A 25,219-nucleotide genomic window follows, 5' to 3' on the forward strand; every position below is an offset into this window, starting at 1 on the left:
GATTTCAAGTCCAACCTGGACAACATAGTGAGACTCCCATCTCAAAAAAGAAAAAACAAAAACAAAAACAAAACCAAGGCTCAAAAAGACAAAACCGTTTCCAAGTTATTTAACTACATCCCAGAACAAAGCTCAAGATTTATAGAAATACAAAAATATCTACCACCCAACAAGAAAAAGTTCACAATATCTGATATCCAATTACACATTACCAGGCATGCCAAGATGCTTAAAAAAAGATCTGTAAGGAAAAGAATAATCAATTGAAACTGACTCAGAACAGACACGGATATTAGAATCAGCAGAAAAATCTATTAGAAGAGTTATTATAACTGTGTTTTATATGTTCAGAAACAGAGACACGGGGCCAGGTGCAGTGGCTCACACCTGTAATTCCAGCACTTTGGCAGGCTGAGGCAGGCAGGTCACCTGAGGTCAGGATTTCGAGACCAGCTTGGCCAACATGGTGAAACCCCATCTCTACTAAAAATACAAAAATTAGCTTGGCGTGGTGGCACGTGCCTGTAACCCCAGCTACTTGGGAGGCTGAGGCAGGAGAATCACTTGAACCCAGGAGGTGAAAGTTGCAGTGAGCCGAGATCTTGCCACTGCACTCTACCCTGGGTGACAGAGCGAGACTCCATTTAAAAACAAAAAACAAAAAAACAAAAAAACAACAACTTAGAGACACGGAATATATGAAAAAGATACAAATCAAACTTGTGGAGATAAAAACTACAATGTCTGATATTTTAAAAATTGCATGGAATGGGATTAATGGCAGATGAAAACTGGCAGAAAAAAAGACTAGTGAACTTGAAGACATAACAGTTAAAACTATTCAAAACGAACACAGAGGGAAAAAAATTTAAAAAAAAAAATTGAAGAGTATCAGTGATCTGCAGAAAAACTTCAAGAAGTTCCAATTTGTGAGTAATTGGAGTCCCCAAAGAAGAGGGGCAGAAAAAAATAACTGAATAAATCATGGTCAAAAACTTTCCAAATTGAATGAATACTGTAAACTCCCAGACACAAAAAGATCAATGTACCCCAAGCACAAGAAACATGAAGAAAACTCCATCAATACACGTCATAATCAAGTTGCTCAAAATGAATTATAACAGTATCTTAAAAGCAGCTAGAAACGAAAGACATGTTATGTGCAGAGGAACAAAGATAAGGATAAACATCAGATTTCTTATCAGAAATGCAGGAGAAAGACAGTGGAGCAACATCTTAAAAACCAATAAAAAAGAAACTCAACTATCACCTATAATTCTATACCCAGCAAAATAGCTTTCACAAACAATACAAGAAATATTTAAAGATGCCCTTCAGGCCTAAGAAAATTGGTACCAGATGGAAATCTGGATAAACAGAAAGGAAATGGTAACTACATGGATAAATAGATAAAATATTTTTAATATTATTTAAATCTCATTAAAAGCAATTGACAAAACAAAATAATAACAATATATTATGGATTTTACAACATGTAAAAATAAAGTCTGTGACAGTAATAGCATATAATACAAGAAGGGGTATAATTGAAGGTAGATTGCAATAAGTTTAGGATATACACAATAAGCTCTAAATAAACAACTGAAATAACAAAATATAGAGTTTTGCTAAGAAGCCAACAAAGGAGACAAAAATAAAATAATCTGAAAAACCCAAGTCATCTAAAGAAAGGGGCGGGGCGGGGGGAACAAAGAAAAAGATAAAGAAAAGAAGAATGGGCCAGGGGTGGTGGCTCATGCCTGTAATCCCAGCACTTTGGGAGGCCGAGGCAGGGGGATCATGAGGTTAGGAGTTCGAGACCAGCCTGGCCAACATAGTGAAACCCCATCTTTACTAAAAATACAAAAAATTAGCTGGGCGTGGTGGTGGGCACCTGTAATCCCAGCTACTTGAGAGGCTGAGGCAGGAAAATTGCTTGAACCTGGGAGGTGGAGGTTGCAGTGAGCCAAGATCATGCCACTGCACTCCAGCCCTGGCAACAGTGTGACACTCTGTCTCAAAAAAAAAAAAAAAAAAAAAAAAAAAAAAAAAAAAAAAAGAATGAAGAAGAAACAGAATAAATGGAAAGCACATATCAAGATAATAGACTCAAACCTAACCATATCAATAATCACATTAAATGTAAATGGTCTAAATATCCCCAAAAAAGGCAGAGATGATCATACTGGAGTTTTAAATCCAACTGTATGCTGTCTGCAAGAAATGCACTTGAAATATGTAAATCTGGCCGGGCAGCATGGTGGCTCATGCCCATAATCCCAGCACTTTGGGAAGCCAAGGTGGGTGGATTACATGAGGTCAGGAGTTTGAGATCAGCCTAGTCTACATGGCGAAACCTCGTCTCTACCAAAAATACAAAAATTAGCTGGGTGTGGTGGCACACACCTGTAGTCCCAGCTGCTCGGGACGTTGAAGCAGGAGAATTGCTTGAACCCAGGAGGTGAATGTTGCAGTGAGCCATGATTGCACCACTGCACTCTGACCTGGGTGACAGAGTGAAACTCTGTCTTAAAAATAAATATATATGTATATATGTGTATATATATAAAATATTTGTATGTGTATATATAATATATATAATATTTACATATATACGTATGTAAATCTGGTCAGGCATAGTGGCTCAAGTCTATAGTCCCAGCACTTTGGGAAGCCAAGGTGGGCAGGTCACTAGCTCACTTGAGGTCAGGTGCTCAAGACTAGCCTGACCAACACAGTGAAACTTCATCTCTACTAAAAATACAAAAATTAGCTGGGTGTGGTGGCTGGTGCCTGTATCGCAGCTACTCTGAAGGCTGAGGCAGGAGAATCACTTGAACCCAGGAGGTGGATGCTGTAGTTAGCCAAGATTGCATCACTGTCACTGCACTCCAGCATGGATAACAGAGCAAGACTCCATCTCAAAAAAATAAAAAATAAAATATATATATATGTATATATAATATGTAAATCTATTTGTACCTAAATGCAAATATATTTAAAGTAATATGAAAAAACATTTAACATGCTCACAATAGTCAAAAGAAAGCTAGTGTCACTATATATTATCAAAGTAGATTTCATGAATTTTATGATAAAGAAGTCAATTAAACAAGAAGACACAATAATTCTAGACATCCATGTACCTAACAATAAATTTTCAAATTATATGAAGGAAAACTGATAGAACCTCAAGGAGAAATAGACAAATGCACAATAATGGCCAGTAATTTTAATACCCTTCTTTCAATAATATAATAAATAGGAAGAAAATCAGCTAAAACAACACTTGAACAACACTATCAATTAACTTGACCTGTTTGATATTTATAGAACATTTCACCCAGTGACAACAGAATAAACATTCTTCACAAGCGCAGACAAAATATTTACCAATGTGGGCCATATTCTACGCCATAAAGCAAGTTTCAATAAATTCAAAAGGATTCAAGTCACACAAAGTACATGTTGCCTGACAAACAATGCAATTAAATTAGAAAATAATAATGAAGGGCTGGGCATGGTGACTCATGCCTTTAATCCCAGTACTTTGGGAGGCTGAGGTGGGCAGACTGCTTGAGCCCTGGAGTTTGAGACCAGCATGGAAAACATGGTGAGACCTCATCTCTACAAAAAATACAAAAGGTCAGGCACGGTGGTTCATGCCTATAATCCCAGCACTTTGGGAGGAGGCCAAGGCCTGGATCACTTGAGGTCAGGAGTTTGAGACCAGCCTGGCCAATATGGTGAAACCCTGTCTCTACTAAAAATACAAAAATTAGCTGGGCATGGTGGCATGCACCTGTAGTCCCAGCTACTTTGGAGGCTGAGGCAGAGGGAGCGCTTGAGCCCAGGAGATTGAGGCTGCCGTGAGCCGTCATAACACCACCGCACTCCAGCCTGGGTGACAGAGTGAGACTCAGTCTCAAAATAAATAAGTAAATAAAATACATTAATAATAAAAAGATTCTAGAAGAATCCCCCCAATTTTTTGGAAATTAAGTAACACATGGGTCAAAAAAGACCTCAAAAGGGAAATCTGAAAGCATTCTAAACTGAATGAAAATGAAAACTTATCAGAATTGTTGGTATGCTCCTAAAGCAGTACTTGAGGAGAAATGTATGTCTCTAAAAGTCTATTTTAAGACAAAAATGAAAGATTTTAAACCAATAACTTAGCTTCCACCTTAATATACCAGAAGGAGAAGGAATTAACCAAAAGTAAGCAGAAGAAAGGAAATAAATATCAAAGTGGAAATCAATGCAACAGAAAACAGAAAAACGACAGAGAAAATCAATGAAACCAAAAGCTGGTTTGTTTATAAGATCAATAAAATGGATAAACCTGTAGCCAGATTGATGAGGAAAAAGAGAGAAGACACAATTTGCCAGTATCAGGAATGAGAGGGATGACATCACTATAGGTTCTAGAAATACTAAATGGATGATAAGGGAATATTATAAACATGTTATGCCAACAGATTCAACAGTTTATAAGAAATTGACAAATTCCTTGAAAGACATAAATTATCAAAGCTCACTCACAAAGAAATGAATAATCTTCCATATCTGTTAGAGAAATTGAGATTACAGTTAAAATCCTTCCAACAAAGAAAACTCCAGCCCCAGATGGCTTTATGGTGAATTCTACCAAACATTTAAGGAAGAAATTACACTGATTCCACATAAACTCTTCCAAAAAAATTGAAGAGAAGGAAATGCTTCCCAATCAACTCAAATGAGGCCAGCATTACCCCAATCCTAAAACCAGACAAAGAAATTACAAGAAAACTACAGAAAAATATCCATTATGAACATAGATGCAAAAATTCTAAACAAAATGTAAAGTAGAATCCAACAGCATATTTAAAAAGATAATACATCCTTATTAAGTGGGGTTTATCTGGGAAATGTAGAATTGGCTTAACATTAACCAGCCAGGTGCAGTGGCTCATGCCTGTAATCCCAGGATTTTGGGAGGCCAAAGTGGGTGGATCACGAGGTCAGGAGTTCAAGACCAGCCTGACCAACATGGTGAAACTCCGTCTCTACTAAAAATACAAAAATTAGCGGGGCATGGTGGCACATGTCTGTAATCCCAGCTACTCAGGAGGCTGAGGCAGGAGAATCACTTGAACCCAGGAGGCAGAGGTTGCAGTGAGCTGAGATCATGCCACTGCACTCCAACCTGGGTGACAGAGCGAGACTCTGTCTCAAATTAAAAAAAAAAGAATGCCCACTGCCACTGCTTATATTCAAAGCTGTAACTGAGGTTCTAGCCAGTGCAATAAAGCAAGAAAAAGAAATAAAATATATAAGGACTGGATAACAAAACAGTATTTGTTTATATAAGATGGCTGTCTACATTTTAAAAAATCAAAATTAAGCAAATCTAAAGACAAAGATCAATGCAAAAATAATTGCATTTCTCTACAATATAAACAAAGAATTGGAAAACATAACAAAAGATGCCATTTACAATAGTAACAAAATACAAATAGTATCTGGAAATAAGCTTCCCATACAATAGCTCATTTCTTCATCTCTTCAGTGTTTCCTGTAACCCCACTTTCTCAATTTGGCCTGACTGACCACCTCATTTAAAATTGTATATTCCCCCAATCCTAATTTGTTTTATTTTTCTCTATTTTTTCATTTATTACCTTCTAAAGACTTATAAAAATTATTTATTGCCCATCCCTATATATTCTCTCTCCAGGAGAACAGGTTTTTTTGTCTGCTTTGTTTACTCTTGTATTCCTAAAGCCTAGAACCTGGTAAGTGTACTATTTACCTAGTGCCTGGTACACAGTAGATGCTCAATAAATATTTATTGACTAAATGAATTAATGAAAACAATAAGTATTTGTGGCCTTTATTAAAAAATTATAAAACTATATTGAAAAGCATTAAAGAAGATCTACAAAAATGGTGAGATAAACCATATTCATGGATCAGAAGACTCAGTAGCATAAAGACAAATACTTCTTCAAATTGACGTATAGGTTCATTGTAATATTACTTAAAACTCTAAGAGGAGTGTGGTGTGTACATGGAAACACAAAAGATCAAAATATCCAATATTCAACTGAAGAATGTTCAGGGAAGGTGGGAGACTTGCCCTATACACTTGTCCTTGCATTGGTATTATAAAGATATAGTGGTTTTAAAAAGTGATGATTACATAGGAGTTATCAAATAGATCTAAGGAATAAAATGGAGACCCTAGGAACAGACCCACAAATAGTAGAAAACTTGATATAGGACATAGCTGGTACTACAACTCAGTGGGAAAGGATGAGCTATTTAATAAATGGTATTAGCCTGTAATCCCAGCACTTTGGGAGGCCGAGGTGGGCGGATCACAAGGTCAGGAGATCGAGACCATCCTGGCTAACACAGTGAAACCCTGTCTCTACTAAAAATACAAAAAGTTAGCCAGGCGTGGTGGCAGGCGCCTGTAATCCCAGCTACTCAGGAGGCTGAGGCAGGAGCTTGCAGTGAGCCAAGATCGCACCACTGCACTCCAGCCTGGGCGACACAGCAAGACTCCATCTCAAAAAAATAAAAAATAATAAATAATAAATAAATAAATAAATAAATAAATGGTATTGGAATAATCGGTAGTTCCTAAGTAAAAAATAATTACATTGATTCCTTAATTCACACCATACCCCTAATTAGTTCCACAGGGATGACAAACTTAAATGTGAAAGGGAAAACTGTGAAACCTTTGGAAGAAAATATAGAAGAATATCTTCATGACCTCAGCTGAGAAAAAGAATTTTTTTTAGACAGTGTCTTACTCTGTTCCCCAGCTGGAGTGCAGTGATGGGATTACGGCTCACTGCACCTTCGATCTTCCAGGCTCAAGCAATCATCCTACCTCAACCTCTGAGTAGCTGGGACTACAGGCATGAGCTATTGTGCCTGGCAAGATTTTTAAAGTAAAACACAGAGTAAGGCTGGGCTCGGTGGTTCACGCCTGTAATCCCAGCACTTTGGGAGGCTGAGGTGGGTGGATCACCTGAGGTCAGGAGTTTGAGACCAGCCTGGCCTACATGGTGAAACCCCATCTCTACAAAAAATACAAAATCAGCCAGGTGTTACGGTGCGCACGTGTAATCCCAGCTAATCAGGAGGCTGAGGCAGGAGAATCGCTTAAACCTGGGAAGTAGAGGTTGCAGTGAGCCGAGATCATGCCACTGCACTTCTCCAGCCAGAGTGAGACTGTGTCTCAAAAAAAAAAAAAAAAAAAAAGATATTTGTGGCTAGGTACGGTGGCTCATACCTGTAATCCCAGCACTTTGGGAGGCTGAGGCAGGAGGATTGCTTGAGCCCAGGAGTTCAAGACCAGCCTGGGCAACATAGTGAGACACTGTCTCTACCAAATGTTTTTAAAAATTAGACAGGTGCAGTGGCATGCACCTGTAATCCTAGCTCCTTGGGAAGCTGAGATGCGGGAGTTGCTTGAGCCCAGGAGTTGGAGGAGTTAGAGGATGCAGTGAGCTATAATTGTGCTGCTGTACTCCAGCCTAGGCAACAGACTGAGATTCTGTCAAAAAAAAAAAAAAAAAAAAAAAATTAAAAAACAACTTGCAATGCACTACTCTGAGAAAGGATCAGTATCTAGGATCTATAAAGAATCACTAAGGCAGGCCAGGCACAATGGCTGAAGCCTGTAATCCCAGCACTTTGAGAGGCCAAAGCAGGAGTACGCTTGAGCCGAGGAGATTGAGACCAGCCTGGGCAACACAGTGAGATCTTGTCTCTACAGAAAAAAAAAAAAATCAGCCAGGCATAGCGGCACACATCTCTAGTCCCAGCTACTCAGGAGGCTGAGGTGGGAGGATTGCTTGAGCCCAGGAGTAGAGGCTGCAGTGAACTATAATCACATCATTGCTCTCCAGTCTGGACAACAGAATGAGACCCTGTCTCAAAACAGCAACAGCAACAACAACAAAAAGCCGGATGTCGTGTCTCACACCTGTAATCCCAGCACTTTGGGAGGCCAAGGCAGGCAGACCACTTGAGGTCAGGAGTTCGAGACCAGCCTGGCCAACATGGCAAAATCCCATCTCTGCTAAAAATACAAAAATTAACAGGGTGTGATGGCGCGCCTGTAATCCCAGCTACTCAGAAGGCTGAGGTACAAGAATCACTTGAACCAGGGACGCAGAGGTTGCAGTGAGCCGAGATTGCACCACTGCACTCCAGCCTGGGCAACGGAGTGCAACTGTGTCCCAAAATTAAATAAATAAATAAATAAATAAATAAATAAGCAAACAAACAAATTAAAAGATGTTCAACTTCAATAGTAATCTGGAAAATGCAAATTAAGGCCATCACAAAATTCCCTGTACACTCACTAGGTTGGCAAACGATAAGAAGTGTGACATTATTAAGTGTTGGTGAGGATATGGAGCAATAGAAACTCAATATTGTGGGTGGAAGTGTTACTTAGTCAAACCACCTTGGAAAACAGTTGACACTAACTTGTTAAGATGATCACGTGCGTATCCCATGACCTGACAATTCCTGTCCTAGTTTATATCCTAAACAAACTCTTGTATTTATTCAAATTAAGAGACACAAACAAGAATGCTCATAGCAGCTTTGCTTATAATAGCAAAACCTAAATACAAGACAGATAAATCTTAGAAATATGCTCAATTTAAAAAGAGCATTGCAGAAGGTTGCCGCAACATGATATCATTTTTTATGAAGTTAAACACAAGCACAACTAAACTACACCTACACACTTTTTTTAGGATGATGCAATCTGTGATGAATTTTTTTTTAACAAGCAAGGTCATGATAAACACAAAACTTGGTTTACCTGTAGGAGAGGGTTAGGCAGTAGTATGAGACTGGGAGGAGCTGGCTTCAGTGTTATTTCTCATGTTCTAATTTTAAGTTTGTTGGTAGGTTCACAGGTGTACATTGGTTATTATACCTTAAAATTTTTGTTTTATTTTTCTTTTGCATGTATCATATAGGACATAATAACAAAATATTTTTCAAATGAATCAAACATTTAAATGTAAACAATGAAACCATCTAAGTCCTGGAAGAAATCACAGGATACATTTTAAAAATAATATTGGAGTGATAAAGGCCTTTCTAAATATAATGAAAACCCAGAGTATGTAAAAGATTTAGAGATCGAGACCAGCCTGGCTAATACGGTGAAACCCTGTCTCTACTAAAAAATACAAAAAACTAGCCGGGCGAGGTGGCGGGCGCCTGTAGTCCCAGCTACTCGGGAGGCTGAGGCAGGAGAATGGCGTAGACCCGGGAGGCGGAGCTTGCAGTGAGCTGAGATGCGGCCACTGCACTCCAGCCTGGGCGACAGAGCGAGACTCCGTCTCAAAAAAAAAAAAAAAAAAAAAAAAAAAAAAAAAAAAGATTTAGGGCCGGGCGCGGTGGCTCAAGCCTGTAATCCCAGCACTTTGGGAGGCCGAGGCGGGCGGATCACGAGGTCAGGAGATCGAGACCATCCTGGCTAACACGGTGAAACCCCATCTCTACTAAAAAATACAAAAATCTAGCCGGGCGAGGTGGCAGGCGCCTGTAGTCCCAGCTACTCGGGAGGCTGAGGCAGGAGAATGGCGTAAACCCGGGAGGCGGAGCTTGCAATGAGCTGAGATCCGGCCACTGCAGTCCAGCCTGGGCAACAGAGCAAGACTCTGTCTCAAAAAAAAAAAAAAAAAAAAAAAAAAGATTTAGAAACTGGGCAAATTTCATCATAGGCAAAGTTAAATGACTTAAAAAAACGGACAACTCATCACAAAGGGATAATTTCATTAATACATACTCCTACAAATCAATTTTTTAAAAAGTCAGTAATTTATATAAAAAGAAGCACATGGTGGGGTGTTATGGTTCATGCCTGTAATCCCAGCACTCTGGGAGGCCAAGGCAGAAGAATTGTTGGAGCCCAGGAGTTCGAGACCAGCCTGGGCAACATGGCAAAACCCCATCTCTACAAAAAAATACACAAGTTAGCTGGGTTTGTTGGCATGAGCCTGTGGTCCCAGCTACTTCAGAGGCTAAGGTGGGTGGATGGCTTGACCCCAGGAGGTCGAAGTGCAGTGAGCTACGATTGTGCCACTGCACTCCAGCGTGGGCAACAGAGCAAGACCTTGTCAAAAAAGAAGAAAGAGAGAAAGAGAGAGAGAGAAGGAAGGAAGGAAGGAAGGAAGGAAGGAAAAAAGGAAGGAAGGAGGGAAGGAAAGAAAAATAAGCACAGGATATGAACAGGCAGTTCACAGTAAAGGAAACACAAATAGCCTTTAAATAGACCCGGTGGGCTCAACCTCACTCAGAGTAAGAGAAATGGAAGTCACTGGGATACCGCTGTTCACTTACACGATGCAGAAATATGAGAAAAAACAGTTAAGGTAACCAGTGCTTGTTGCTGCCGTTTATCTTCCCCAAGATCACTTACCTTCACTCCATGAAGCTTTACTCCTGGATCATTATATACACCCTTGAACATTTGTCCCTGTCATAATTCTTGATTATTTCAATGTCAGTATAGACAGATAATTCTTCCAATGCACTCTCTTCTCCATTCCGTGAGCATCTTTTCTCCAAGGATCTTATCTCCACCTTCCCTGGCCATGCATTACCAATTTAACCCTGAATCCCATCTGCAGGCAACCCATTCTCCATGCAGCTAATATCCAGCTCAACCCCTGTCTCATATCTCAACTCCAACAATTCTTTGGCCCCATCAGAATCGACATCCACACTCTCATCACACTCCTCTCTTTACCCAGCTTAAATCTTTTCATTTTTAAAAAATAAATATCCCCTTGCACATACATTTCACTCTCTTGCCCTCTCATGTTTCCTTCTACTCAACTGACAAACCCCTAACTCTGGTTTTATGCAACCACTCACCTATTCTGCACCTGCACCTGTGCAGCTCAACATGGCTGGAGAAAGTTATCACCAAATTTATGATCATAAACATCAGGGATACCCTCAGTGCTGCTTGTCAATCACAAGATATTCATGCCCCTGGTTCACTCACTCTCTTGGATAACTACATCACGCCCTCTAGTGTCTCCCTCCCTATCCTTATCTTCAACTGTTGACCTTGGTTCTTAGTTCACAGAGAAAACAAAGCAATCAGAAGAGAACGTCCAAGCTCCCACTTGGATATACCCATTTATTCACTTCTGTGTCCATGTTCTCTGTCTTCCCTGCTTTTCCATGGATGAACTGCGTATGCTCCCAGCTAAAACCAGCCTCTCTATCTGTGCACTAGGTACCATCCCTTTTGCCACCTGAAGGATATTGCTTCAGCAATTCTCCCCTCTTTCTTGCATCCTCATTTTTCCCTTCCCTCCTGGCTGTTTCTCATCAGCATACGAGCAAGCTACATTTTTTCTTGGCCATACACTGTGCTCCAGCCATCATCTGATTCCTTTGATCTCTTTAGAGCAAAACTCAAAAGAGTTCCTCTACTCATTGTCTCCAATCTCTCTCCTCCTGATCTCTCTTAGACACAATCCTATCAGGCTTCTGCCTCTCCACTCCACTGAAGTGGCTCCTGTGGCAGTCACCAATATCCTCCTCGTTGCTAAATCTAATGGTCAGTCCCTAGTCTTTGTTATCATATCCACGAGCAGCACTGGACGCAGATGCCTCCTTCTTGGAACATTTTCTTATCTTGGTTCCAGGACTTGACACTCCCCTGACTTCCCTCTTACCTCACTGGTCATTTCTTCTCATTCTTCTTTGCTGGTTCCACGTCTCAATGACCTCTAAATACTAGACATCCCAGGATTCAGTTATTAGGCCTCTTCTGTTTGCTATCAACACTCATCCCTTCGATGATTTCATTCATTCAAATTTACATCTGCAGCCTGAACCTTTGTCTTGAGACCCATCCTCATGTTTTCAGTGGCTTTTTCAGCTCCTCACTTGGATGTTTAGTGAGCATCATAAACATAACATGCTCAAACCAAACTCCAGATCTTTCTCCTCCAAAACCTGCTCTTCCCCAAATCACACCTTTCTCAGGAAACTCCATCCTTCTAAGTTGATCAGGTCAGAAACCTTGGAGACATCTTTGAATCTTTGACTCTCTCTCTCTCTCCTTCCATAACAAATCCTGTCAGTCCTGCCTATGAAATGAAATGTACACAGAAGGCAGCTGCTTCTTACAACCTCCCCTATTGCATCCCTAGTCTCAGCTTCCATCATCTTTCACCTGGGCTATTGTACTGGCTTCCTAACTCATCTCCCTGCCTCATACAGGTCATTGTCAACATGGCAGCTACAGTGATCTTGCTATAATATAAGCCAGGTCTTATCATTATCAACACCCCTCAATGGCTTCCATGTCATGCCAAAGCCCTTACAGTGATCCACAGGCGTGGCCTACATGCAGCCTATAAGACCCTGCATGGCCGTGCCTTCCTCTGCCCTATTCATTATTTCTGACAGCATTTCCTCCTACTATCTTCCTTGCTCCAGCCACCTGGGCCTCCTTGTTGTCCCTTAAACACAGCAGGCACACTCTTGCCGAGAACATTCTTCCTCCAGATACATAAATACATCACTCACTCCCTTTCTTCCTTGAGGTCTTGGCTCAAATGTCATCTTTTCAGTGAGACCTTAAATACCCTAAAGCTTCAAACCTTCTTTCCTAGGCACTCCCAGATCTTCCTCAATGGCTTTATTTTTCTTAGCTGTTATCACCACCTAACATGCTATGCATTTTACTCATTTAGTTTGTTAACGTCTATTTCCCCTACCAGATTGTAAGCCCGTGAACACAAGGCTTTTTGTCTATTTTGGTCATTGCTTAATCCACAGCATATAGAAAAGATCTTGGCACAGAGTAGATGCTCAACAATTGTTGATTGAACAAATAAACAAAAACACTTAATTGGCCAGAGTGTAAGGAATAGGCATTCTCAAAATTGCTGGTTTCAATGCAGTTGGTATAACCCTTACAGAGGTCGAATTGGCAGTAACTATCAAAACTACAAATGCACATATTCTTTGTCCCAGCAATTCTACTTAGTAATAGCCTTCATATAAATTTACACGTGTGAAATGACACATGAACAAAGTAATTCACTGCAGCATTTTTAAATCCCTGAAAGCGATGAAAACAACCAAAATGTCCAGCAATAGCCGACTATTTAAATAAATTGTGGCATACCCATACAATGAAATATTTTGCAGTGGCAAAAAAAGAATAAGGAGACTTCTTGTGTCCTGATGTAAACTCCCAGATCTAAATTTTTCAAGGAAAAAGAAAGGTGTTGAAAGTTGTTCTTCTCGCCACCATTTTAATTTTAATTTTATTTTATTATTATTTTTTTTTAGACAGGGTCTCACTCTGTTGCCCAGACTGGAGTGCAGTGGCACAATCACAGCTCACTGCAGTCTAGACCTCCTGGGCTCAGGTGATCCTCCCACCTCAGCCTCCTGAGTAGCTGGGACCACATATGTACACCACCATGCCCAGCTAATTTTTGTGTGTGTATTTTTTGTTGAGACAGGATTTTACCCTGTTGGCCAGGCTGGTCTCAAACTCACTAGCTCAAGCAATCTCCCTGCCTCAGCCTCCCAAAGTGTTGGGATTACAGGCATGGGCCGCTGCACCCAGCCACTGTCACCATTTTTATAAAAACAAAAGGAAAGGGTACAAAAAGAACATATAACTATTTTATTGTATATGTGCAAACTGTCTCAGGAAGGATAAAACAGAAAACGGTAAGAGTGGTAGCTTATTTGGTGGAGAATAGATGGGTTGGGAGACAGAGGTGGGAGACAGTTTGCTGTAAACCCTTTTAAACTTCTTGAATTTTTGCACCTATGAATGCTTTTTCTATTAAAAGGAGAATAAGATGTGGCTTATGTTCCTATATGGAATATCTAAAATACATTGTTACAAAAAATAAAAAATAACATGTACAGTATGCTCTACATAGGGGTGGAAGGAGACTTACTTTTCACTAATCACTGTTTCGTACCATTTGAATTTTGCACCTTATTTATGCATTTCCTCTTCAAAAAGAAGTAGGTGAGGCACAGTGGCTCATGTTTGTAATCCCAGCACTTTGGAAGGTCGAGGTGGGCGGATTGCTTGAGCCCAGGAGTTCAAGACCAGCCTGGGCAATATGGCAAAACCCGGTCTCTACAAAAAATACAAAAAATTAGCCAGGTGTGGAGGTGTGTGCTTGTAGTCCCAATTACCTGGGAGGCTGAGGTGGGAGGATCACTGGAACCTCGAAGATCGAGGCTGCAGTGAGCCATGACCACACCACTGCACTTTAGCCTGGGTGACAGAGTGAGATCCTGTCTCAACAAAACAAAACAAATACACAAAAAAGAAAATAAAGAAATAGAAATCCTGGTGTGCAAATGCACTTTCACATACAGTACCTCGACAATTCTGTGACCGAAACCCACCAGCTCTTTCCCCACTTTTCCAGACAAGGAAACGAACGTTCAGAGAAGTCAAGTCAGACAGCACAGGGGTGAACTGGGAACCTGAACCCGGTTTTTGCTGACATGACCACGCTGGCCACTCCACCTAGGCAGCCCGTCCCTGAGTGCTGGTTCCTCCCCTCCCTTCCCACCCGGCTCTCAGCCTCCCTGCCCTCCCCGGCTCTTTCTCTTAGGGAGTTGGGGAAAGCAGCTCCAGAAAGTTGGCTACCAGGTGTTTCACTCAGGGGCCACGGCTGGAGGCTCCCTGGTGCCTGGCAGTTTCTCTCTCTGCTCAGAGCCACCCAACCTGGTGCCCCGGGAGCTGGCTGCTCTGCTCCTCCCTTGAGCCTTGGTGCTCCGTGATTGAAAACAGCCGCCCCTCCCCCACTCCCCTCTGAGCTTCCAGGCCCCCTCCCCGAGTCTGTACCTGTCAATGATGACGGGGTCTGAGGGCGTCTCATTCCGGTTGCCACAGCTCTTCCGGTCACAGCACCGGCTGAAGAAAAGATAAGGAAGGAGGGAAGGCGGAAGCCAAGGAAGGAGGGGGCCATGACAGTGTGTGAGTTGTGAGGGGCGCCCTGAGCTGAGGGTGCTGATGTCCTGTCTCAAGTGTGGAATCCCTGGGCTGGAGGGGCTCACTCCCAGGGCCTTGGGGGAGAAAGGCTGTGGCTCCTCCGCAGGGACCCTGAGAGCCTAGCCTGGGGTTGAGGCTGGCCAGAGAGCCCTGCCCCAAAGGCACCTCATTCCTGGAGGACTCAGAAAAGGGCAGGCGGCAGGTCACCTACAGGGTCTCTCTCTATGGAAACACAGTCCACGCAGAGACAGGAGCTCAAACAGTGAGCTCATGAATGACCACAAAGTGAATCTTTTTTTCTTTTTCTTTTTGAGACAGAGTCTCATTCTGTCACCCAGGCTGGAGTACAGTGGCGTGATCTTGGCTCACTGCAACCTCTGCCTCCTGAGTTCAGGCAATTCTCGTGCCTCAGCCTCCTAACATAGCTGGGATTATAGGTGTGCACCACCATGCCTGGCTAATTTTTGTAATTTTTGTAGAGATGGGGTTTCACCATGTTGACCAGGCTGGTCTTGAACTCCTGACCTCAAGTGATCCACCCACCTCGGCTTCCCAAAGTGCTGGGATTACAGGCTTGAGCCACTGTGCCTGGCCAATGAATGGCCACAAAGTTAATCTATCCGTGAAAGCAGCATCCACACCAAGAAGTGCTGTGTGGCCAGCAGCCCAGATGCCAGTCATACCTCTTCCTTGTCACTCCCCTTTCCAAGGGTAGCCACAGGTCCAACCACAGATTTATTTATTTTAAATTTATTTTACTTTATTTATTTTTTTAGCGACAGGGTCTGGATCTGTTGCCCAGGCTAGAATGCAGTGGTGCAATCATCGCTCACTGCAGCCTTGAACTCCTGGGCTCATGCGATCCTCCTGCCTCAGTCTTCCAAGTAGCTGGGATTACAGGTGCCTGGCTACCAACCACAGATTTCAGAACCCTGTTCTCTTTTCCATGCATCAGGAACTGCCTCCGAGGACCCTGTATGACTGGCATCTCCTGGGGAGACCTTACTAGAAATGCCAAGCTCTTGGATAATGGGGAAAAGGGAACCAAGAGCTGTGCACCTCCTCACTCCCACCCTGCCCCACCAGAGAGCTGCCCTAGGGTTCAAAATTTCCTCAAAGATTAGCTTCTCAGCTAATCCCAGAGGCCTTCCCAGGCCCTGTTCCCACATCCCCAGCAGCCCTCCCCTGAGCTTTATTAGCTAAGCTTCCCAGTGGCGGCAGGAGGCCTCTCTTACAAAAACACTCGGAGAAGCCACATAAACAGGCCAGGCTAATGGGGCCTCAAGGACCCTCTTCTCAGCCAGCGCTGTGCCCAGGGGCCTCACCCTCTCCCTTCATCACCTGCCACCAGGCTTCTCCAGGGAGCAGCAGCAGAGAGCAGCCAGGGGCAAGGGCGGCGAGGGGGCAGGGCCTGGGTGGAGTCCTCGGCAACGCCTTGGCAGAGGGGCGAGGTGTGAGTGACATGGCCATCTCACCTGCACATGATCTCATGGGTGAGCAGCACTCGGCACATTTCGGGGTTCTTGTCCTGCCCCTCATAGATGATAGCCTGGGGAGAGGGAGGTGCACAGGCTGGAGGGGAAGGAGGCTCCTCTGAGGTGCAGGTGGCAGCACAGATGGGCCTGGCATCTTCCAAGCCTAGGCCCAGGGAAACCCTGCCCCAGGGAAGAGCACGCCCTCTGCCTTGCTCTGGGCTGCCCACGCGGAGGATAATCCCTCCTCCCAAACTGGACCACCACCGGCTGGCAAGAATGATATGAAGTCTGCAGATTCTGTCTGTCGGCAGGCGGCTCTTTCCAGAGCTGGCTCTGCTTGGGCAGGGGATTCTCGAGGGCTCCAGGACCAAGGTCAGGTGGCTGGTGGGTAGACATACTCCTGTGCCCACCCAGCACCAGGCCCCTCCCCTCCCCCAGCATCCTCCTGTGTGTATCCTCCATGTCCTGGCGGACCTCTGCTTCTGTTGATGAGTGTTGTCCTTCTCAGCTATCCCTGCCAGCCCAGTCAGCTCCGAGGGCTGCACAGCTGCCTCTTCCCCCTAGATACCTATCGCCTCTTCCCCCATACCATCCCCAGCCCAGGCCTGGTCTTCCCCTGGGACTGCTGCATCACCTCCTCACCAGTCTTCCAGCCTCCCTCTGCCCAGAAGCAAGAAGTGATCTTCCTAACTGCAAATCTGCCTTCCCAGTTTATAACCCTCTGTGCCTTCCCCCATTTGTGGGATCCCTCTCCCCGTCGACTTCCTCGAACCCCTTCCACACTCATCCCCTCGACAGTTCCACTGGGCACTGCCTGGCCTGCCTCCCCCAGCCCAGTGGCCATGGGTATTCTAGAAAAACCATTCTTCCCTCTGCCCTGGAATTGGGTGGAGGCTGCCAAAAGACCCTGCCTGTGTAGGAAGCCCAAATCTCCACCTTGCATTCCTAGCCCACTAATCTGGCCCATTGGAGACTCAGCCCCCTCCTTGCCAGCATGTACAGCTTCTCTGAAAAGCCCTGAGATTTGGGGCCCTGTGTTGGCAGACTCCATCAGGGCCTATTCAGGTTTCAGTTTCCTCCAGCTCCTTATGCTGGCCTCTGAGCCTCCTTCCCGTGACCGTCACATCAGCAAGGTACTGAGGGTCTGCAGTGGAAATTCTCGGGGCTGTGCCCACATCCCCTTTACTGGACACGTGCACCTTCCCATGGCTGTGGCTGATGTCTGCTGCAGAGGGCTTCCTCCTGAGAACTGCTCTCTGGATAGGAACTGCCTGGTCTGAAAATGTCTGGGAGGTTACGTGCTACCCTTAGGAGTGGTTCCCAGCCAATGACTAATTGATACGGGGTACAAAATCCTGGTATTTGCTTCGAAGGGGGACATGTCTGGTGCCACTCCTTCTCCAGAGCTCCCTGTGCAGTTTTCTGTCCAGCCTGCCTCCCTCCCCTGCTCCCGGCAGCCCCTCCCATCTCCCCAAATAAACTACCTGCACCTGAGTTCCCATCTAAAGCTGGGCTGCTAGGAAACATGACCCAAGCCAGGGTTTTTGCACAAATATTGTCTTTTCTAGAACAGAGGGCAAGAGCCACACACCCTCCGGCACAGGCTGGGGTGGAACTGGGGGAGCTAGGCTGATGGGGACGGAGGGCATAGGGAGATGAGGCAGGAACAAGGAGGCTCGACCAGAGTGGGGCAGGGTCCGGAAAGAGAGTGGGATGGGCCTCAGCACCCCCTGCACTGACTCACCTGCTTGGACATGGAGTCGATGAGACGCACATAGAGGTCTTGCTCCGTCCGAAGTCCTAGGATGGGAAGATGGAGAGGGCTTGCTGCCGGGGGAGCATGGGCAGCCTCAATGATCAGACCACATCACACCCTCCCCAGGCCTGGCACGTGGGGCATTAGGTGTTGCATGATGCTGCAGTGCCCAGACTTCAGGGGCAAGGCCAGGCAGGGCAGGGGTCTCCACTCACCATTGTTATACACCAGTCGGAGGCGGTAGTGGATCCCATTGTTAGTCTTTTCCGCCCCGGGCTCCTGCAGGGACAAGATGGGAGGATGCTCGGGTGCTCAGGGATCCTCCAGCCTCCCTCGCCCACCCCCTTCTCCTAACCCCAACTTCTTTCCCACCCTTCCAGCCACTCAGCCAGCATCCATCCATTCATCTGCCCAGTGTTTGTGTGTGTGTGTGCACGCCTATGTGCGTGTGTGTGTGGTTGGGGGTTCCCTCCCGGGGCCAGTCCCAGCCAAGCCCACGAGCCTCTCACTCGGTCCTTTTCCACAAAGTCGATGAAGGCTGTGCGCTCCACCTCCACGGGCTGCCCCTGCCGGTCGTACATGGCCAGCACGAAGTGGAAGAAGTTGGATTTCCTGAGGTTGGAGGGAGGCTGCTTCTCAAAATGTGCTCGTGCCAGACCCACGCCACTGTGGGAGGAAAAGAGCTGGGAAACCACTGGAAGGGCCCCCCAGTGAGAAAGACTCCAGTGCCTCGGGCCAGGCAGGCATGCTGGCCAGGACATGGCTCCAAGATGCCAAGAGTTTAATCCAACTAGACAGGCCCTTTCCAGCCTGACCAGGGCCATCTCGCTTCCAGATAGAGGTCTCTCAGCACTGAGGACACCCCAGCCTGCCCCCTGGAAAACAAGAGGCACAGTGGTGACTGCAAAGGAGGAGACCCTGTCAGACTCCCTCCCAGGCTTTTCCCTAGGCCGCACATTTTGCAAGGCCAGTCTCCAAAATCAAAAGTATGAACCAATCCGTCTTTCTGACCAGAAGCTCTTGTGACTGCCCTTTAGGGCTTCAAGGAGACCCAAGGGGCCCTAGAACAGATATCCTACTAAACCCCAGTCCAGGCTGAGGCTGTCATGAGCCTGTGGTGTTGCCTGGGGAATGATGATGTCCATCAGACCCTTGCAGACGTCAAACCGGTTCAGGACCACTAGTCTGCCTGGCCTGGGCCCTGGCTGAATGTGGGGAGCACCCCCAAGATGTAAAGGGACCTGCCTCCAGGTTTTGGGAGAGACAACCACAGGCTCCCTTGGGCAGGAGGAATTTCTCATCTGGCCTTGCTAAGGGATCTCTCCTGGCTCATCAGAAACCATGCCCAGAAGCAAGGCCAGGGTGACAGCAGGAGGAAGGGATTCCCTCTGCCCCAAATATCCCCTGCATCCCAATGATACACCAAGCACTGGACACACGGCAACAACTGGGGCTGGAGGCAAATGCCTGGAAGAGGGGAGAGAGACAGAGAGGTACGACATCAGACAAAGGGGCAGGTGCCCCCCGAAAGATGTCACCATGCAAAAACTCGAGAAGCAAAGGAAGAAAATATTAATTCTTTTTATAGGAGATGAAGGGAAGGCTTCATGGAATGGTGACTTTTCCTTAAGTCCTTGAGGAATAAACAGGAGCTCAATAGGTGAACGAGGAAAAGGACAGAATAAACAGCATAAGGAATGGCTGGATGTGTAGAGGCTGCTGCTGTACCGCAGGTGTCGAAATGTGAAGTGAAAGAAGGAAAGTTTGTACTGGAAGTTTGTGCCAGATCATGAAGGGACATAGACTCCAAGGGAAGGGGTTAGATTCTCTTCTCTGAGCCACGGCCTTCCAAAGGGTGTTCCTTAGATCTCTCATGGCTCCAGAGCCTCCCTTGAGAAAAGGGTGCTGTGGCCACAGACATGGGTGTATTTGGGGGGGCCTGGGACACCCTCCAGGAATGGACCCTGCTTGAGTTGGCTAGGGCTGGTGCTCTGCATGAGTGGGAGCCAGTCTACAAGATGGTTCCCAGTGATCCCCACTGCCTGGGATTCATGCCCTTAGTTAGCCCCCTCTTGTATTGTGTTGGGATTGGCCTGTGGGGCCAGGAGACTAGGGCAGGAGTAATAGCATATAACTTCCAAGGTCAGATCATGAAAGCACTGCAGCTTCTGCCTTGTTCTCTCTTTTGGATTAGTGATTCAGGGGGAAGCCAACTGCCATGTCTTGAGGACACTCAAGTAGCCCTATGGAGAGGTCCACAGGGAGAAGAACTGAGGCCTCCTGCCGATAGCCAGTCCTGACTTGCCAGCATGAGCAACCCTGGAAGCAGATCCACCCGCCTCAGTCAATCCTTCAGACGACTGTGGCCCCAGCTCTCATCTTGCTGCAGCCTCATGAGAGGCCCTGATCCAGAACCACCAGGCTAGTCTGCTCCCTTATTTCTGACCTCAGAAATTGTGTGATAATAAATATTTGTTGTCTTAAGTTGCTAAGTTTTGGAGTCCTTTTTTTTTAAAGATACAAATTTGAAGACAGAGAGACTTGGATTCAACATCTGCCCTGCCTTTTTTTCTTCAAGGCAGGATCTCACTCTGTCATGCAGGCTGGAGTGCAGGGTGCAATCACGGCTCACTGCAGCTTCGACCTACTGGCTCAAATGATCCTCCTGCCTCAGTCCTCCAAGGAGGTGGGACTACAGGTGACTCCAGACCCGGCTAAATTTTTAATTTTTTTGTAGAGACAGGGTTTCGCCATGTTATTCAGACTGGTATTGAACTCCTGGGCTCAAATGATCCTCCTGCCTTGGCCTCCCAAAGTGCTGTGATTACAGGCATGAGCCACCACGCCCAATATGGAATAATTTTTTTTGAGACAGGGTTTTGCTCTGTCATCCAGGCTGAAGTGGAGTGGCGTAATCATAGCTCACTGCAACCTTGAACTCCTAGACTTAAGCGATCCTCCTGCCTCAGCCTCCCAAAGAGCTGGGGTTACAGGCGTGAGCCACCATGCCCAGCTTGGAGTAATTTTTTTTTTTTTTTTTTTTTTTTTTTTTTTTAGACAGGGTTTTGCTCTGTTGTCCAGGCTGGAGTGCAGTAGTGTGATCTCAGCTTACTGTAGCCTCAACCTCTGGGGCTCAGGCAATCCTCCTACCTCAGCCTCCTGACTAGCTGGGACTACAGGCACGCACCACCATGCCTGGATAATTTTGTTTACTTTTTGTAGAGATGAGGTCTCCATATGTTGCCCAGGCTGGACTCGAACTTCTGGGCTCCAGCTTTCTCCCACCTTGGCCTCCCAAAGTGCTGGGATTACAGGTGCCAACCACTATGCCTCGCCAAATAACACACCCTGCTTGCTTGGTTACGGAGCACTTTTGTTGAGGGTCATTGCTTGGGAAACATGACTAAAGGCCACTAGAAAGTTCTGAAGCCAGGTAAGGCTTAAAAATGCTATGGGGGAAAGGAGGGTGCCGTGTGGAGGACAAGTGAGAGACTGTTGCAGGGATGCAGGGAAGCGAAGAGGATGGGGAACTGCCTTGAGGGCCACTTAGGTCAGCTTGTCCAGGTGCCCACCATGAGCGTGCTCCTGTGACAATGGCTGCCACAGTCACCACTACTTACTATTATTCTTCATATAACTTTAAATCAATTTATTCTTTTACTAGACTTCACGCCAAGCCATTAACATCTGGGATGTCATGGGCATGAGGCACTTGCTATTGCTTTACACATACAAATTATAATAAATAGTAAAATGAAAATGTTTCCTCCTCTTGAAAGCTTGCCCCGGAGCCTCCCGCAGTGGTCCACATGAAATGCTGACTTAGGAGGTAGAAGCCATAAGTCTTCTTGTCCCTGATCAAGATGAGGGGAGGGGACCTCCAATACCATTTTTTTTTTTTTTTTTTTTTTTTTGAGACAGGATCTTGCTCTGTCACCCAGGCTGGAATGCGACAGCACAATTATAGCTCACTGCAGCCTCAACCTCCTAGGCTCACATGATCCTCCTACCTCAGCCTTCTGAATAGCTGGGACTACAGGCATAAGCCACCACGCCCAGCAAATTAATTTTGGAAAGATGGGGTCTCACTATGTTGTCCAGACTGATCTTGAACTCCTGGGCTCCAGTGATCCTCCTGCCTTGGCCTCTCAAAGTGCTGGGATTATAGGCTTGAGCCACTGCTCTGCTCGGCACCTTTCTTTCTGACCACAGATTGTTTTTACAGATGCTCCTTTCCCTAGGGAATTCACTGTCCCTCCATCCTTCCCTGTTCCCTCCACCCCCTCGCTCTCAGGCTGCAGTCCTTTCAAGTTGAGGCCTTGATCGCCCCTCACCCGCTCCCCAGCCAGCAAGAGGCAGGGAAGCCCTAAGACGGCTTTCGATCACAGCGGGGCCCTGATTACTGCTGATGAATATGCTAATGAGGCCTCAACCCTGAGCTCCTCCCTCCTGCTCCCAGGACCAGCTTAACTTGAACTCCACTGGGGATGGGTTCCAGGACCACCTAGTGGGAGAGAAGGTCAGAGGAGGTGGGTTTGTGAAGCAACCCCAGGTCCCTGTGGATTTTTATCCTGTCATCCAGCCCAGCGAAGGGGCCTGGAAGGCTCTCAGGCAGCAGGGAGGGAGGCTGTAGAGAGCAAAGGAGGCCTTGCCAGAGGAGTGGTGGGTGCTGAGAACAGAATCTCCCAGACCACTGGACATGCCCTTTCTACACAGACACCCTGCAAGTGCTCAGGCCAAATTCCAGACTAGTGCAGCATAAATCAAAGATGCTGGCTTGAGCTTCCTGTCCCACCCAAATATCAGCCATTCCTGGGTCCTGCCCCCCAGCTTCTGACAGGCTGCTGAGGACCAGACCTGGGAAGCCTGGCATAAGCCCCAAGCCAAGCTTCCTTCACAGGGTTCAGCATCCCTGCAGGAGGGGATTACACAGGAGCGAGGGCACAGGGACCTGGGGAGGGGGAAGACAGCAGGTTCCCCGGGGGTCTCTGGGCCAGCATCTCCTGCCAGCTGGGGGCATGAAGGGGCTTCCCTGCTTTGCATGCCTGTGCCCTGCCCCATAGTAGGTTTGGGCTCAGTCCACTGCCCCGAGGCAGCCCAGAGCGGCATCCTGCCCTTTCCCAGCACAGCTCAGTGGGTCTAAGGCACACTCATCCTCCCAGGCTCACACCCACCGGTGGAGCAGCACTGGTTAGTTTACAGCTTCAGGAAAAGATCCGTGCAGTGGACAACAGGGCAGTGTTAATGACAGCCCCAGCCCCCTTCCAACCAGAGGAGGACCGCAGAGTGGGCAAGAGCCCTGCAGCGCACATGAGGCTGCTCCTTGCCTGGGAACGTCTCCAGTTCACCCTATTCATGGCCCTGCCAGGCTTGGAGAAGCTCAAGGCAAGATGAGTAAAGGATATTTCCTATGAACAAGAGACAGAGAAGGACACAAGGAACAGCACATTGCAGGGAATAGGGCTCGAGAGCGACAGAGGCAGGTGTGGATGGTGCTCCCTTCTCCTGATTGACCCCAAGCTGGATAAGCAAGAAACACACAGCAAGGGAGTGGAGGTACCAACAGTGTGTCTGGGCAGTGATTTGGAAACACTGGGGGTTGGGGGTGAGACAAAGATGAGAACGCAGCATATAGAGGGTGCATTTTCAACAACTCCACACTGTGGGCACCTGGAGCTCCATCCCATGGGGAACTCTGGAAACAGCATGGAATGTGTGCCTCAGCATTATCCAACCAGAGGGATGGGTGAGGGAGCTGGGGTATTTATCTACCAACTCTAGTCAGTCACTGGTGGAGGGCTTCTAGGGCTGTTACTTCTCAGGTACTTCTGGGCTGCTGTGCAAGTGGGCAGAGCAGGCTCTGGCAGCCTGAGCAAGTCCTCAAGCAAAGGGAAGCAGATAACAGCGGAGGAGGCAGACCCTTGACCAAGGGTCCTGAGGGGATGTGGGTGGGTACCAACTGCCAGCCATTCAGAGGCCTGAGGTATAATGGATGCCAGTAAAGCTACAGCCCCAAGGGCCTGAGTGTAGCTTGGCAGGTATCAGTTTATGACAAATACAAGAAAGAACTGCCTCACCTGGCACATGTAATGCTCACGCCCATAATTCAGAAACAGCTTATTCACTTAGCATCATTAGTGAACAAACCATGCCACATAAGCGCCTTTTCCAGAGAAATGCAGCTGAGTGACAAAATCAGCCACATTAACCACTTTTGCAAGACTGCAAAATGAATTATACATTTCCTCGCTTTCTTAAAAAGATTGTTTCAAGCACAATGTTCAAAACACTTTCTTCTCAACTCCAGAGTGTCCTGAGGCAGTGGGACATTTGCTCCTGTATTAAAGAACCCAGATTTGGGAAGAGAATATGCTCACTTTTGTATTTCCACTGTGCCCCACTCACCTCCTTCCCATCTTTTGTTAAATAGGCCGAAAATTAAAGGAGATTGTTTGAGACACCAAAAAAGATTTACGTTGCACAGATGCATTTTGGTCAGAGTCAACATGCTTTGTAGTGAGCATGGGTGTGCATGGACTTCCTGAGCACTGTTAAGAATCCAGGTTCAAGCCAATACCAAGGGCAACCTGACCTTCACAGCCTAGGCCATTCAGGTAGACTGTGCTCCAAAGTGTACACGGATGCATGTGGGGAGACGTGGGAAGCTGCAGAGGTGTCTGACTGCTATTGCTGGGGCCGCCCAGCAGGTCCTGGAAGATGCTCCTTTGCAAGGCTGAGCAGGACACTCCAGGGCCCTTCTCATGGCAGCTGCTCACCCCTGCCACAGCATAACTGTCTGGTGCAGACACAGCCCCCCTCACAGTCTCTGTTCTCTCTTCCCAAGGCTACTCATGGCTCTTCACATCCTTGACTACATGCTTGTTATAAATGTGAGCAATTTAGCCACAGCCAGCTCAAATCCCACAGAGGACAAATGACCGAGGCTGGAGCCTT

The 25,219-nt window shown here is 46.2% G+C and overlaps 1 protein-coding gene across 4 annotated transcripts in view; it reads right to left on the bottom strand.

The window, feature by feature from the left end:
- Positions 1-25,219, bottom strand: part of EBF4 (EBF family member 4) — a 66,331-nt gene that overhangs the window by 35,034 nt on the left and 6,078 nt on the right. For all 4 annotated transcript variants that reach the window (XR_013399763.1, XR_013399764.1, XM_077951381.1 and 1 more), the window contains 5 exons: positions 18,775-18,931; positions 18,481-18,544; positions 18,254-18,309; positions 16,510-16,583; positions 14,888-14,956 (listed from right to left, as the gene is read on the bottom strand). Coding sequence is in view for 2 of the 4 variants with exons in the window: in XM_077951381.1 (XP_077807507.1) it covers positions 14,888-14,956; positions 16,510-16,583; positions 18,254-18,309; positions 18,481-18,544; positions 18,775-18,931 (420 nt within the window). In the remaining 2 variants the exon portion in view is untranslated. The remainder of the gene's footprint in view (positions 1-14,887; positions 14,957-16,509; positions 16,584-18,253; positions 18,310-18,480; positions 18,545-18,774; positions 18,932-25,219) is intronic.

Source organism: Macaca mulatta, chromosome 10, assembly GCF_049350105.2.
Source record: "Macaca mulatta isolate MMU2019108-1 chromosome 10, T2T-MMU8v2.0, whole genome shotgun sequence".
In the NCBI taxonomy this organism is placed as follows: domain Eukaryota; kingdom Metazoa; phylum Chordata; class Mammalia; order Primates; family Cercopithecidae; genus Macaca; species Macaca mulatta.